Source organism: Phaenicophaeus curvirostris, chromosome 2 (assembly GCF_032191515.1).
Source record: "Phaenicophaeus curvirostris isolate KB17595 chromosome 2, BPBGC_Pcur_1.0, whole genome shotgun sequence".
NCBI classification, from domain to species: Eukaryota; Metazoa; Chordata; class Aves; order Cuculiformes; family Cuculidae; genus Phaenicophaeus; species Phaenicophaeus curvirostris.
In genome coordinates this window covers 81,157,895-81,174,009 of record NC_091393.1, presented here as the reverse complement: position 1 = coordinate 81,174,009, position 16,115 = coordinate 81,157,895, and the positions used below count along the sequence as shown (strand labels likewise).

General features: G+C 37.5%; 1 protein-coding gene across 1 annotated transcript in view; it reads left to right on the top strand.

The window, feature by feature from the left end:
• CAMKMT (calmodulin-lysine N-methyltransferase) overlaps positions 1-16,115 on the top strand; it is a 222,302-nt gene that overhangs the window by 710 nt on the left and 205,477 nt on the right. The window contains exons 2-3 of the mRNA XM_069852646.1: positions 6,982-7,148; positions 11,748-11,812. Coding sequence (XP_069708747.1) covers positions 6,982-7,148; positions 11,748-11,812 — 232 coding nt within the window. The remainder of the gene's footprint in view (positions 1-6,981; positions 7,149-11,747; positions 11,813-16,115) is intronic.

Sequence of the window (16,115 nt, the reverse complement as noted above, 5' to 3'; positions counted from 1 at the left end):
CCCACTGGGTCAGGTCGCTCAAAGGGACACAAAAAAATGCTGGCAAATAAAACTCCCTAAGACTTTTTAGAGTTTTAGAAAACAAGCATCCTTTTTCAGGTCTGGGCAACATGAGGGAGTGATCTCCATCAGTCATGTGCAGCAAGGTGAGCAGGGGACAGAATATCTTAACCACTTACGTGCATATGTATAAATTTTCCCAGAAATCTTATGCGTATTCTATTACTCTCCAAGGACTAATTTTAATGTTATTATGAACTTCACAACGGTCAAAACTCTTGCGGATTTGGAGCTGGCTCCAGCCCTTTGCTTGACCTTGCATTCAAGATAGAGAAAGACTCCAAACAGAGGTGATTGCAGAGGAAGAAGTGTCTGTTTAGCACAGGTCATACTTCGCACAAGATGCTATCATCTTCAAAGAATTAACAATGTCTGGAAAAAAGAATGTTTAAAAGAAAACATGCTATTGGAGGGATATTCTGTCTAACTTTAAAAAAAAAATACAGTTACTTAGATGAAGCTTAACTCTGCTTTAGCTTAAGTAAAAAATATTCCACTTTTTGTAATAGTAACTACTTGTTGTATCACTACCACTGCACTGCCTGATAAAGAGCCCCTCCTCAGCTTTCCTGCAGGCCTCCTTTAAGTACTGGAAGGCTGCTATAAGGTCTCTCTGGAGCCTCCTGTAGGCTGAACAACCCCCAACTCTCTCAGCCTGTCCTCATATAGGAGGTGCTCCAGCCCTCTAATCATCTTCATGGGCCTATAGTAGGTGCTACCTGATTCCTGTCCTTTGGTGTTCCCCATCCACCCTTCGTGGGGAGCTGGGGGAGACTTCACTCCCCAGGCAGCCAAGGCTGCACTTTCCCTGAAGCTGCTGGTGGGCTGGCAGATGGGTAGTGGGAGGGGACCTGAAGGAGGGAGAAGTAGCAAACAGTTCCACCTGCACTCCAGGTGAACAGCAGCTTCTCCGCTTTGGCTTTCTGTACTGTTTTTGGACCTTTTAGGTGTGGTGCAAGGTTGGGAAGGATTCCTCTGCTGATGAGCATATGTGTAAAGGCTTAAAAACCCCAATTGGTTTCATTAGTTGTTATTATTATTGGAAATAATATTTGCTGCCCTAATTTAAATTTTTGGTTTTGTACAAAGGGATGCCTGGAGCTGCCCATCCAGAGCTTCCCTGAGAATCAAAGTGGTGGGAGGGGATCTGCCAGTGGCAGCTGGGTGGAAAGGGGCACCTGGCTGCAGTGGGGTAGCAAATGACCCGGATGAAGGCATTGAGGGCACCCTTAGGAAGTTTGCAGACGACACTAAGCTGGGTGGAAATGTTGATCTGCTGGAGGGTAGGGAGGCTCTGCAAAGGGATCTGAACAGGCTGGACTGCTGGGCTGAGTCCAATGGCATGAGGTTTACAAGGCCAAGTGCCGAGTCCTGCACTTGGGGCACAACAACCCTATGCAGTGCTACAGACTAGGAGAAGTCTGTCTAGAAAGCTGCCTGGAGGAGAAGGACCTGGGGGTGTTGGTTGACAGCAACTGAACATGAGCCAGCAGTGTGCCCAGGTGGCCAAGAAGGCCAATGGCATCTTGGCTTGTATCAGAAATGGTGTGACCAGCAGGTCCAGGGAGGTTATTCTCCCTCTGTACTCGGCACTGGTGAGACCGCTCCTTGAATACTGTGTTCAGTTCTGGGCCCCTCACCACAAGAAGGGTGTTGAGGCTCTGGAGTGAATCCAGAGAAATGCAACGAAGCTGGTGAGGGGGCTGGAGAACAGGCCTTATGAGGAGCGGCTGAGAGAGCTGGGGTTGTTTAGCCTGGAGAAGAGGAGGCTGAGAGGAGACCTCATTGCTCTCTATAACTACCTGAAAGGAGGTTGTAGAGAGGAGAGTGCTGGCCTCTTCTTCCAAGTGATGGGGGACAGGACAAGAGGGAATGGCCTCAAGCTCTGCCAGGGGAGATTTAGGCTAGACATTAGGAAAAAAATTTTCACAGAAAGGGTCATTGGGCACTGGAACAGGCTGCCCAGGGAGGTGGTTGATTCACCTTCCCTGGAGGTGTTTAAAGGATGGGTGGACGAGGTGCTGAGGGGCATGGTTTAGTGTTTGAAAGGAATGGTTGGACTTGATGATCCGGTGGGTCTCTTCCAACCTGGTTATTCTATGATTCTATGAAATAGGAGGTGTTGGGAGGCTAAAACTGACCTTTTTGTTGTGTGTTTTTGGTTTGTAAATTCACTGGTCCAGTTCAACAGGACAAACTTTTGTTCTATTATACTTTAGAGCAGGAAATGTCAAAGGTATTGGTAGGAGTATCAGGTTTGACTTCATAGGTTTCTGTTCTAGCAGACTATGCAAGCTGTGCTCTGTGGCTATGCCAGCCCTTATTTCTTTTCAGCATACTGCTTTTGGCACATCCCTGTTTCTTGAAATCATAGGAACTCTTCATAACTGTTGAATCGGAGTAGAAGGGGTATATGTAGGTGTTTGGAGAGAAGGCTTTTCCTTTTTGCTCAAACTACATGTATTTGTGACCTTTTTCCTCGGCAGATTCCATAGGTTTTTCCATGTTTTCTAGCTTTTCTGTTGATTTTTATATGGTACAATGAGCAAAGATCAATTTAATCTTACTGGTACATCTGAAATAAAAATCAGTTCTGCCCTCTTTACTACGGTGATGCTTGGAGCTATGTATGGATTGGGAGAAGGTATCAACCTTCCTTTATATCTATCTTTTAATGCGCACTGTCAAAGTGTTTCTTAAAGTGCTTTTGAAAGTGCTTTTCATACTGCTTATAATACAGCCTTGCATTGAAATCAGTTCTGCAGTGTGTTTATATGTTTAGTTTGCTTTTATTCAATGCATACACAAATAGATTTGCTATGGTAAGGTTGCTTGAGTGTGTGGTCGCTGATTTAATTAAGAAAGAAAGCCCTTTTATTGTGTATCATATGAAGATAACATAAAGAACCAGGAGGTTCTTTATGTTCTTTATCAATAAAACGTTTTATGTATGTACTGAATTTGAAGTTTGACAATATTTTTAAACTTAGCTTGTCAGAATCAAGGAAAATACTTACACTTTACAAAAAGCACGAAGGTAAGTTACACCTCATGTGCATTTCTAAATGATGAGTAAATTATCAGAGGTCGTGTTTTGAGCTCTGCAAGTCTGTGCAACTGATGGTATTATCCCGTCTATAGTTTTCAGTAGGGAAGTTAGAGGAATAGGCATAAATTAAGTTGTTCCCTGTACATACCTTTGCTTCGTATAGAAAGCTTAATGAAAACTTTCCTGAAATCTGAAAGCTTTATGTATTTATCCTGCCTGTTGCCTTCTTCTTGCTCCTCTTCTCACAGAAGTCTTGCTCACCTGCTAATGTACTTCAGCTTCCAGAATTGAAAAATAAAAAGCTTTTGAAATGAGGACAGGGCAGCGGCCTTTTGTTTTCCCCGTTTCCTGATCAGGAAATCTTGTAAAACAATTTTTATTCTCTTCCTGCTCCTCTCTCCATGAAGGGTGCCTGTGATCCCTGTCTTTTTCCATGTTTTTGTTAGTCTTGAGTTTGGAAAGTGTTTCCAGTTGAATAAACCTATTTGGTAAATAAACTATTTGTAAAAATTAATACTTGACAGTCCCACTGATTATATTTAGAGATGGTGTAGTTATAGATTATGCCGTAGCCGATTACGTAGAAACTTTCTTGTACGTACAAGCATCATGTTAAGAGTCAGTGCCGTGGAACTAGGCAGAGGTTTGTAGATAGTCAGCCCGTACTGAGTTTGGCTTTTTAGTGGAACTAGGCCATACGCAATAAGATACACAAATAAACACAGGGAATTTCAAGTGACTGCCTTTCTCCATATGTTGTTGGGGTTTTTGTTGGCTTTTTTTTTTTAAAAAAAAAAAGAGATCCGGCATCTTTGGATTTTATAGGGAGTCCTAAATATGATCCTAGTATTGTGATTAAATACTGAGGGCCCTGCAATTGACATCTGTGGTAATCTTTCTAAAACAGGAGACAGCAGTTTAGTAATGATTTTTTTTTAAATTTTTTTTCTGTGTTTATGAAGAAAGAATTGCCTTTTAATTTGCTAGGTGAGCATAGAGTGGAAAGGAAATACAAGTTTGAGAGAGAGAAAAGCACAAGGTAAAAGTGTGAGCTTGCATTGTTTGGGGTTTTTCTTTTTGGTTGTTGTTGGTGTTTTTTCTTTTAAGGGACCTAAATTTTGGAAGAAACTTTTCCATTATAGAACCTAAAATATTATTTATTTACTTTTATGAGTGACCTGTGTACAAGTTCAACGCTGGTGCGTGCCTGTAAAGATATTGTACAGTAGGCAACGTCTTTCACTACTGAAAGAAGCGCTTGAAGAGAGTGAAACAAAGCTTCTGGATTTTTTTTTTTTTCAAATAACAATATGCATACAAACTTAGCTGAAAGTTATTGAGAGAGGGGATAAAGAGGCTACCAGTCCCAGTGAAAGAACAGAAGTATCTGATGATTCCTTCCCCACTATAGTTCTTTATCTTTGCTGTCACTGAAGCCAAGAATTATGCTTATTCTGTTGAAAAGCCTTTAGCTTGCTTTGATATTGGCTACTACTTTTATAGGTCCTTGGGACGTGTTCACTTATAATTTCAGTATGCAAGAATTTACAGAGCTTCACATTCATTGGAAGGGTATCATGAAAACAGAGAAGACTGGTTTTGAACTTCTTCAAAACATTATGGCAAGTTTGGATAGGTTTATCACTTTGTGGTTTTTAGCAGTGGATTATACTGTAGCAGCAGCAGTGTATCTTTCTAGCTTGTAACACAATTGTGATGCTTTTAGGAAAAAATACTTTAATCCTTATGTAAAAATACTGAGTTAGCTGTAAATAATGTAGCATATTCTTCCTTTGTACTCTGTTTTCTCAGTTATACTTAGGTTTTTGAAAGATTTTATGTGTTTCTGTGATTTTCAGATCTTAGACCACTTGATTTTAGTTTGAGACCCTTGGAAAAACGTTCCTTTGAGTACTCAAATGCTCATGAGATTTTTCTGGTAGCGTCAGAGAATGAATTTTACAGAGCGGCTAGAACGTGTATCTCTAGAACATGACCCCTGAAAACAGAGAAGTGTTATCACTGGTGGATTTTTTTTTTTTTCTGTTAGTAATGGCTTGCTTTTGCATTAAAAAAAGCCCCCAAACAACACATTTTTCCAAAAATTAAGTCTTGGTAGTTTTCTTTAGCTGCCACGATGGTTGATTTTTGTCTCTAGGCATGCCACTATTACATAAAGATCTTAATTCTGTTAGTCTTTTAATTTAGCTTTCTTGTTTTGATTTTTTTGTATTTTCCTTCATGGGTATATTTTTCTCATGTGTTACAGAAGTAGAAGAAATAGTGTGGGCAGCACACGGCTCCTTTTTAATACTTTGAAAATGCCTGTCCCTTTCATATGCTGAGACCTGCCGATGAAAATAGATCAAAAAGCAATAAGCCTGATGCATCAGACCTGCTGGTAGAAACTAACAGCACAGCAAATACAATTGCTTTGCTCACATATGTGGTATTTCCAAGTTTTCTGCAAAATAATAGGTCATGGCATCAAATTGTAAGGCTATTGAATGACTGCATTTGCAGTTAAAGCAGGCTGACAAAGGTTGGGTGCGGCAAAAAAATCACTGACCCATTATTTTGTTATATGCATCCCGTATGCAAAGCGTCCATTTCAAGTTTTGTAATTCTGGAGAGCCATTTCTCATTTGACTTCAGATTTATCTCTAGTTGGCAAAACCCTGTAAATTGCAGCTCTGTCCTATTCAATTCCTTGTAGCTCTATTTATAGTGATGAGTTTATTTTCTGCTCTGGTTTTTTTTTCATCCGTTTGGACTGCATATGCACCTTAATTTAAAAAATGTAATGGCAATTGTGTGTATTCTGCCTACTGTTACAAGAAAGAAGTTAAACCCAGGACATCTCTCCTTCCACATCACTAACTTAAAGAGTAAGCGTTTTTTTGCCTGGCAGGGAAAATGCTAGCTGGTCTTCTGTGCAATGATACAGCTCAAACAGACTGGGTGCCGAGTTTTCCTCTATGGAGGAGTTGATACCTCACTCCCACAAGACAGTTGAGTGCAGCTGACAATGCAGGATAGCGAGCCCATGTTTTCACTTTCCCTGAACAAGTGTTTAAATAATTTAAAAAATGCAAATGGCCACATTCTGTCTCTGCCGCTGCCTCAAATTCTTCAATATGTTAGCACTGAACTGGGTGCTCTCAGTGTAGTTTGGGATTCCCATGAAAGTTGGCTAATGCATTGGTCCCCTTGGGAACTGGCAGTGGAATACACAGCTGTGGCGTCTGAAAGTCTGGGGCCTGGGACAGGTAGTGACTTTTTCAGCTCATGCAAGATTGGCAGCAGTTTTGCAAGCATGCAACAGTAGACTTCTTGGCAAGGAAGTAGTCTACCTGCCTAACACATATCACTTGAGCACCTGGGGATCATGTTTTTGGTTTAGTCATTAAAATTCTACATAATATACCCTTGTTTGGGTCTTTTTTGGGTTTATTTTTTTCATCCATAGGGACAGGGAGTGGCATAGAAATTGTGGTCCTGCTTGGCTTTTGCAATTTTAATTGTGGTAAAGATGGGAGGACAGGGGAGCACCCAGTTTGCCTCTCTAATTCTGGCGTGGGTTTGCTGGAGCAGGAGTCAGACCAGCAACTTTGTGTGCATCTGAACTCAGTACACTTGATTTGCAGTTTTTGAGATGTAATGAATTCATAACGCATTCTCTTGACCCATCATCAATACCACTGTTATTTTTCTCAGGCTTGGCATACTTGGACTAGTTATTTGTAACTGTTAGCTGATAGCATAGCTATAATGGTTGATTCAGTACTTGCCTTTTCAGTTAAATAAGTCTATGTTTGTTATTTTCTTGGAAGTTTTATTCTTAATGTTTAATTTTTTTCTTCATTTCAAAGGTTCTCAAGAAAAAGCACTTGAAAGATGTGGATCTCCAACAAGTGTCTGTAAGAAGGTTTGCGTCGTTCAATCTCTTTTCTGTAGAAGACCAGAACACAGAAGAGGACACTGGGACCTGGGTTCAATATAAAAGCATCTTTTATCCTGAATATAGTGTGTCCTTAAGGTAAACCATTATTTAAGTTTTAAGTACTTCCTAAGATCTTTTACAGGCGTCAAATATAAAACTCATTAGTCATTCTTCCAGTGTTTTGTATAACTAGGACACAGTTTGCAAATAAGCTGTTAGATGAAGGATTTTGCCTTCTGTGCATAGTAGAGGATATTCTGGAGAGCTAAAGTAGTTGACATTGTAAAGTGCATTTTTATTTAACTAGGACCTTTAATTTTAAGTCAATCACAGAAATGAAGATGTAACACAAACTAGTGACCATCATTAACTGTGACATTTCTGTGAGTTTATAAAACAAAACAACTGAAAAACAAACAAACAAAAAAGAAAAAACAACCCCTCAACACTACGTGCAATTTACCATAAATGTGCATCTGGATGTAAAGTCAAATATGAAATGGTTTGAAGCTTCATAAACCTTAATTTTTCGTTTTCCAATCTTAAGCTTATTGATGCTAAAAGGTTCCAAAAGAAAACTTTTCTTTGAAAAGTGTCACCTATTTGTTGTAGAAGTGGGTGTAGTGTTTTTTCTGCATATGGACTTTTCCTGTGAACTGCTGAGGAATGCTGTGGATTCATTCAGATGCTCGCAATCTATCTAGTCTCTTGGTGCAGTATCTCTAAGCCTTGATTTTAGGTCTTCAGAAGCACACTGGTGATAGAAAATGTAAGGCGTTTAGGTAGAATTTAGGCTGAGCAAGTCTGCAATCCTTTATACTGCAGTCCTGAACTACTTAATTCAGTCTTCTTAGATCACGACCATGGTTTGCAACATGTAGTGTGAGTTACTTGATTTCCTAGTTATGGGAGTTTTAAGGCAGGCAACAAGCTAAGCATCACCTGTGCTGGCAGTACAAAAGCCAAGGAAATGTCATTTTGATCTTGCTGTCACATTTGATATTTGTGTCCTTCTGTTTCCATCACTTCCCATGTCATCGTTTTATTTGGTATTGTTTATTTGTCTGATAGTAACTTCGTGGATACAAGGACAGTTTAAACTGTAGCACGCAAAGAAACATGTTTGTTTATGCAAGATTTTATTATGTTGTTCTGAGCTTGGCCAATGGAAATATACAGTTTCTGTGCTGGAGCAGGCTCATATTGGATTTCAAAATCTGTATATTGGGGAGGGACATTGTCTCCTGGTGAGGATTTTTATTTTATTTTTTCCCTTGTATTTTGTTTCCAGAAGACAGCTAGTGATCTATAAAAATAATCATCACTGACTGTTTTATGAATAACAGTCAGAACTTACTTACTCTTGCACTTCGATTTTGAAATGTTTTCTCTCTGTACTGAAGCAGTGACAACAGATAGCATATGCTTATTATTTCAGAATATTGCAGGAGGATGAAGAAGGGATGGAGAAAATACTCGCTGTGTATTTTGCCAGGGACAAAATATAAATACCTGCAACAGAATCCACTTCACCTTGAGGCTGTATTAAATATATCTTCCCTGTTCTTGCAGAAGCAGTATTTTAAGGAGGTAAACGCAATAGTTTTAACATACCTAGGAGAGCAACAGCTTTCCTTGCTGAAATTTGTGTATCTGGAAGATAAGGAATCTTGGAGTAAGTGTTCTTGGATCTTGAAGAACTGATCATGTCTTGGAAACTTAAGGATCCTCTGTATGTCTGACAGTCTTCTCTTCGTTTTTTTCCTGCCCTTGGCAAAATATGAATTACCGTAATTTTCATCAACAGGAACAATTTTAACAAGATAACGAATATGTTATTAGCACACTATAAGCAAGAACATCACTCGGGTAAACTCAGAACAGTGTGCTTGAATAGGAAACCCTTTTTATATACCTTTTTTCAGAGAAAAATTTTTGCTGTGGGCCCTCTAAAGTCTTGACAAAAGTGCCTTTGAATTTTCATCTAACTATGTTTTCCTTACGCATTAGCATCTTCTTGGGAAAGCTCATTGCATATGTTGGATGTTAAAAGGTTGTCAGCTAATATCTTGACAAGACTAAATACTTAAGAAAGTTCATAAGGTTGTTAGTGGCTTTTGGCAAAAAGTATAAAGGTCATGCTGTATCAGTTCAAGGGCTATCACAACTGATCAAATTGTATATTCAGATATGCTATGACCTAGCTGGAATTACTGCTCTGGAGGGACTCGGGCAAAACTTTGTTAGGCAAATAGAAGCTTTGGTATGAACTACCAGTCATGGGCATGCTTTTCTGAACTTCTCAAAATAGCTTTTTTTAATAAGCTGCTATTTCTGTAACCAAATTCAGGTTGGATTCATGTTTGGGGAAGAAGAGGTTATACCATGTTTTTCTGTCACTGCTATTTTTTAGAATCATTCTTAAGAACAGGTCTTCCAGCGCAGGAAGGCCTGAAGCACCAATATAAGGTAAATTTGTCCTTGAAGCGACATTATTGACTTATTTTGAAAATCCTCAGACCTCTTCTCATTAAACAGTGTTCTCTAATATGCTTAGTGAAATGTAGATTTACAATACATGGTGGAGGTAGTCTCATGAAATTTGTAAAGTACTAAGGTGCTTCATGGTAGCTCTGGGATATGAAAAGAAGGGTCTAACGAGTGTGGTTTTTGTTAGCAGTGAAAGGTGTGTCAGAATGAAATTCCTTGTACTAAAATCCAGAATCTCATTTGATTAGTCTGGTCTCCCTTGGGTTTATACAGTGTTTGATGTTCCTACACACTACATTCTTGTCTCGGTTATGAGAATTTGGTGGATACATACATGAAATTGCTCTCTAGGGTTGCTAGAAATTAAAATCAGTTAAAAACTAAATCCCTGAATTGACAGGACATCAGCCTGGGAAACAAGCTGAATGTTTATGGCAGTCTAACCTGGAGAATATGTTTGGTCCAAGCTGGAATCTTGCTGCAGTTTTCATGTTCAGATTTGGTTACAGTAAACTGAAGTAATCTAGTCTGCAGGTGGAAAAGATAAACCTAATTTTTAGTGACATTTTTTGCAAGCTTGAAGTGGAAAAAGGCATCTTTCGTTACAGATTTTACCTGGCCTGGATCTTTTCTCTGTTAAATATATTTTTTTTTCAATAAAACTTTCATGTGTATTTGTTTGCTTTGTTCAGGTTCTTTCAAATTTGAGGGTATTTCAGTTTGCTGTTAAAAAATTATGAATGTGCTAATTACATGTTTCCTTGGCCATAGAAAGATAGAGCCATTTATTAATGTTTAATATTGCATTTCAAATCCTTCTATTCTTAGTCAGGAATGTGCTTTTAAATTTAAACTTTGTATGAATAGTTTTAGCAATGAAGTGATTATAGATCATAAAGATGCAGTGTCTTGCTGTGGAAATGGTGTCTGTCTTTTAGACAGGAAAATTATTCTTTTATTAGAGTTAAAAAGGGAACATTCAATATCTTCAAATTTTCTATTTCAGGATATGAATTTACTTTAAAATTGTAGGCTCATTTTAAGCAATTAGAGAAGAAATAAGTTATTTCTGTGGTAAAATATTTTCCATTGATCAGTCATTTGAGTTTCAAATACTAAAATGCAGAACTGAAAAGAACAATGTCAGCAGCTTATGAGAAGGGTTAAAGCTTTGTAAAGAGTGTTAAGTGTTCTTTCAGAGATGTCATGCCTTTATTCTGAATATGAATGAACCTTTAGACAAAAAAATCAGAGGAGATATTAGGTGATTCTAGACCTCTGGTTTAGAAATTAGAAGCATGTTATTTCTCTCTAGCAAGCAGTATGTTAGAAGATGGTTTGAGAGTGGATTCCACTGGCTATTCTTGTCATAGAATCATCGCATGGTTTGGGTTGGAAGGGACCTTAAAGATCATCCAGTTCCAACCCCCCTGCCATGGGCAGGGACATGTCCCACTGGGCCAGGCTGCTCAAGACCCCATCCAACCTGGTCTTGAGCACCCACATATATATCTCCTATATTCCTATAGAATATTTCTGCTAATAACATTTTCAAGTTTTAATGGATTTTATTTTAGGGATAGACATCAAAAAATTGAAGGGAAGCAGATTTCAAGGAATATTGCTTACTTCTTAGAGACAATTTGTGTTCAGGTTAATAATGTGTTGTGAGGGCTTTTTACCCTGTTAGAGTGGTGTATGGAAATGTAGTATATCTTATTTTTTGTAGATTTTTAAGTTTAGTGTATGTATTTAGTTATTTGTATTTTTCTCATTCAGTTGAGGAATAATACAAAAGAAGAGAAGGAACTTAGTTCTGTTTCATTATGGTTGATAAGAAGCATACCTTAATGGGGAGCTAATGAAGAATGATTTTTATTCTACTATCTATGGCTAGTTATAAATACATGTAAGAGTTTGCCACTCATGTGCCTTCCACATCTTTGGAAGTGTTTTCATTTTGGTAAAGTATTAGTTTCTGAGAAACATGTTCTTGATTTATGGATTTCCAGTGATAGAACACTAGTGACTGTCCCCTTGTTTTCCCCCTGGTGGCTACAGTAGTACCTGTTTGCTATGTGTCCATGAAAGGGATTTGTGAGAAGTGAACACGTTCAGTGAACCTCTTTTCTGAAGAGGCAGGATTTAAAATTTTTTTTTGTTTGTTTATATGTTGAAAAAGTCACTATTTATGTTTTCTTCCAGATTTCACAATGGACTCTTAAATGTTAAAGATGTTCTTACGAGTTTTGACAACACGGGGAATGTGTGTAAGTCATTGTTTATTTTAATACAGTACTACATCAATAGAAGTCTAATTGTATCAATATGAAGTGTGAGCCCTCAATAATCCTTTCCTTAAGGTGAGAAACACTGTTCTGGTGGTCAGAGATACAGATCTACCTCTCATAGTGTTTTATGTGTTACACTTGGTTAAGTAGCGCATTTGTTTGTGTGGGTACACCCTTAAGTCATCCTGTGACAGATTATTCTTGGTTCTGTGGCTGCAGTGGGAATGTTAGAGCAGCTGAACTGGGTTGGACTAAAAATTAGTTCAGGTCATTAATTTGTATTGACCAGTGGCTATCGTTGGCCATCTGAGGAACAGCTGTGCAACAACACGGGAAGCAAACCATACTTCTACATTGGAGAGGTCAAACTCAAACCAGAGAAAACCAAAAGAAAGCAGGCAGTCAGGTTGTGGAATTCCTCCCCACAGAACATTTTGGATCTTAGAATATAACGTGAGTTCAAAAAGCAAAGGGCAAAAATTGTGCAAGGAAAATTTGCTGTGGCTATTACATATAAAGTTGTCACTTATGGCTTAGGAAGTGCTCTTTGTTTGGAGAATTTATGGGGCAGTAGGACAATATGTTTATCATGATCTTCCATTCTCATCCATGCGTTGGTTACTGGCTGCATTGACCTGAGACAAGAGGAGATTAAAGTGGACCTTCAGTGTGTGACCCAGTATGGCTCTGCTTCAGTATACTTATTAATAAAATTATTTATGCTATTAGTGGACTTCATTACAAAATTGTGGTAGATCATGGAAAAGAAGCTAAACAAAAAAATTTAAATATTTTTGATATAATGAGTAACTACTATTATATAATTGACATTTACAGATATATAAAAATTTCTTGTTTGATTATTCAGCTTTATTTCTCAGGTTGGTTTGTTTGTTTTCAAAAAAACCAAACTGATAGCATAAATGTGGGGGGCCGTGTGTCTCTTAAGTTTGCTGGATATTCAAGAAATGTGCACAGACCTCTTCCTCCTTATCAAAGGTTTGATATAGAAACTGTTCTGATACGTGTTTAATCTGAAAACTACCGTCATAGTATTCCAAAGCTATGTTTCAATGAATGTTGTTTTTTCAGCAGAAGGGTTAATTTATTTAATAGTCTTTCACCTTCAAAAGGAAAAAAAAACCCATAAGCTGTATGCTTTTCTTTTTAAAATTGTCTTTCTTTCATTCAGTCCTGAATGTTGAAGATAGTTGCATGGTCCTGCCATGAAACGCTTCAAGATACATTGTTTAACTGTTGCCAAAGAGAATTTTTTTCTCTGATTTCTGAATGAAAATTATATGTAAGGGTTGTATGAGTATCCAAATTAATAATAATAAGGCTGAGAAATAAAATTCACATATGTAACTGGTTTGCGTCAGCTATAGATGTAGGCATCAAGAGCTGGATGATAAAAGCATCTAGAAAATGGTTTTCTTAAATTACGGGAGGCATTTAGAGAGAGATGTAGAGAGCCTTGATGTTATAGGTTCTCATGATCTAGAGGCACTTTTATAACAAGCTACTTTGTTCTTATAAACTGTTCTCAATAAGGGAAAAAAATATGGGAAAAAAAAAATCCAAACTAAGGATTTGGATCCAGAAAAAAACTGTTGGTTTATTAGTTCGTTTGATAACAACTTGGATATTTATTTTGAACAGCAGAGAATTTTTCTTTTTTTTTTTAATTTCTAAAAGTGCTTTAATGCTAACCTTCACATACTGGATCAAGACAGCGTACCTTACTCTGTTAAACACAGAAACACAATTTCTTAGTCTTTGTTCTTTGTCTGATTATCTGATTGTGATCAATGTACATAAATTTCCTTGTTATCACAAATAAATCATTCTGTTAAAGTTTTCTTATGCATTCCTGTTGATAGATGTGCTATCAGCACTTCCGTTAACTTTTTCCAGTATTTCAGCTTTTTTATTGTTGGCTACAGATATCAGAACAAGACTTAGTACTCTAATAGGCATGACACTAATGCTAACACAGAAACAATATATTTGTAGTTCTTTTTACTGTTTTTCTATATATAGAGAGATTCACGTTTGTCCTTTCGGATTCAGTGATGATTTGAGGGTTCATAATGTGCTATTATATACAGCCTTTGCTAAGTCATTTCCAGATTCACTACTTCCCTGTTTTTAAATATCTTTGTCTGTAAGTGCTTGTCTGTATTGATGTATTACTGATTTATGTCCATTTTACTAGGCACTCTAGATTAGCCTGTGTTAGGGTAACTATGAAATAGTTATCTTCAGGCAGCATGAGGTACTGACTTGGAGTGTAATAATTGTACTTTTTTGCTCCCACCTGTATGGAGTAACTGTCCCCAGTGTCCAAACCAGAGCAACTATGTGTCTGCCACGCTGTTAAAATAAACTTCTGTTTACTGCAGTGCTCTGTTTGGATTGTACCTGGTTGAATTTGCGTCCACTCCCATTACTCCTTGATTTGAATTGTCTCTTTCTTTGACCATTTTCTGTCTCTTTTTGTGTTAAATGGAAGTGGTAGATAGTAATCCTGCCTCCTTTTACCCCCAAGGTTAACTGTGGTTGTAGTATTTCTAAAATTAGGTCGACTATTTTCTACAATCGCTGTGGTGTTCTTTAAGAACTTCATATTATCAAATGATAGTCTACCCTAACAAAAATCCCAGCCATTTCTAAAGTAGTCTTTAACACTGTTAGATTATTTCTATTGATACCTAATACTAGTAGAACTGGCCGGTATCGAACATACTATCACTCTCATCTACAGTAGTATTCTCTGGACGAGAGCCATTGAAGAATTATAGATTTTAGTGTTCTTTTAGGACACACTGCATAGTCAGAATTTATTTACTGGAACCTGAACTTGAATCAAACAATTGGGACCAAGTTATCAGAATACAGTTAAATGTTTTAGTGTTCTTTGTGTTTGTTTTGTCAGTTATACTGTATGTTTATCAGGAAGATCAATGTTTTGCTAGAGATTATTAGATTATGAAATAATTGTATATTAAAGGGATTAGATTTTGTAAAAACTGAAAAACATTGCATATTACATCCTTTTTGAACACAATTATTTGTTTCAAATAACATGGATTGTGTGGGTTTTGGGGGAGTTTTTTTGTTTCTTTTAGTAGTGTTCCTGTGTACCTTGTGTTAAAAGAAGATCCTTTGGGGAACATTTCTGTGGTCTTTTTGTTTCACTTTTTGATCTCTTTGCTTATAGTCTTCTAACAGCCTTATCATTAGACACCATCAAAAGTGGAGTGGTATAGCTGGCTCTATTTAATACCACTTTTTCTAAAATCCCAGTAGATACCAACTCAGTACAAGATGTGCCACTAGCTGGCAGCATTATATAAAATTTCAATAAGCAGCTTTTGAGGAGTACTTCACTACTTCCAAAAGTGCTGTCTTACCCAATAAGACTTCAGGACAAAAGTGGAGCCAACTGCAGCTGCTGTAAATGTTGTATTGCAGGGTCCCAGATGTTAACTCTGGAAATTGCCTTTGAACAGTGTCTTGTTAAAACTTGGTACCTATGCTTACATTCTGTTTTTTTTCAGAAAGGCTTCTGAAGATGCATTTTCATTGTAGGATTGCTACTGTTAATGAAAATTCACACTACAAATAACAATTGGTTTTCACTTTCTCAGAAAAATGTGAAATTTTTTTCTCCACAGTTCATCCTTTGTAAGAGAGCAGTTTCCACGCGAAAACTCTAAATGAATTTTCCACACAGACAGGATGCAATATTAAATGCACTTCATTCAGCTTTAATTCTATGCATAAACAGGAGGCAGGAAAAAGAGGACCGGAATGAAGGAAATGATCAGTCTGTTCGTTTTAGACAACAGTATGCCATCTGTTAAAAAGAACATACGTCTTGAGACTGTCTCTAGTCCTTAAATGGTTCTGGAAAAGAACTGTTGGATCCAAGGCAGAAGTTTCTGGGGTGGCACTGTGGGATAGCATCAGCTGGCTCCTGGAGCCACATGCTATGATCGTCCTTGCAGAAAAAAAAAAAAATCTCTTCTGCAACAGCCTGTCCAAAAAGCAAAGAAAATTCTGCAAGAATGAGCTTTTGAGAGTATCTCCTTCTCCTGCCTTTCCGAATGGGAAAAAGCAGTTATAACTGAAATGCTTGTATAATTATATACCTACAGTAATAATTTCAAATTATGTCTATATTTAAATCAAGTTAAATGATCAAAAGCCAAAATATAAACTTCTTTTTTCTTTTACAGTGTCTGTAAAAGAGAATTATAAGCAGTGAAATAAAGCA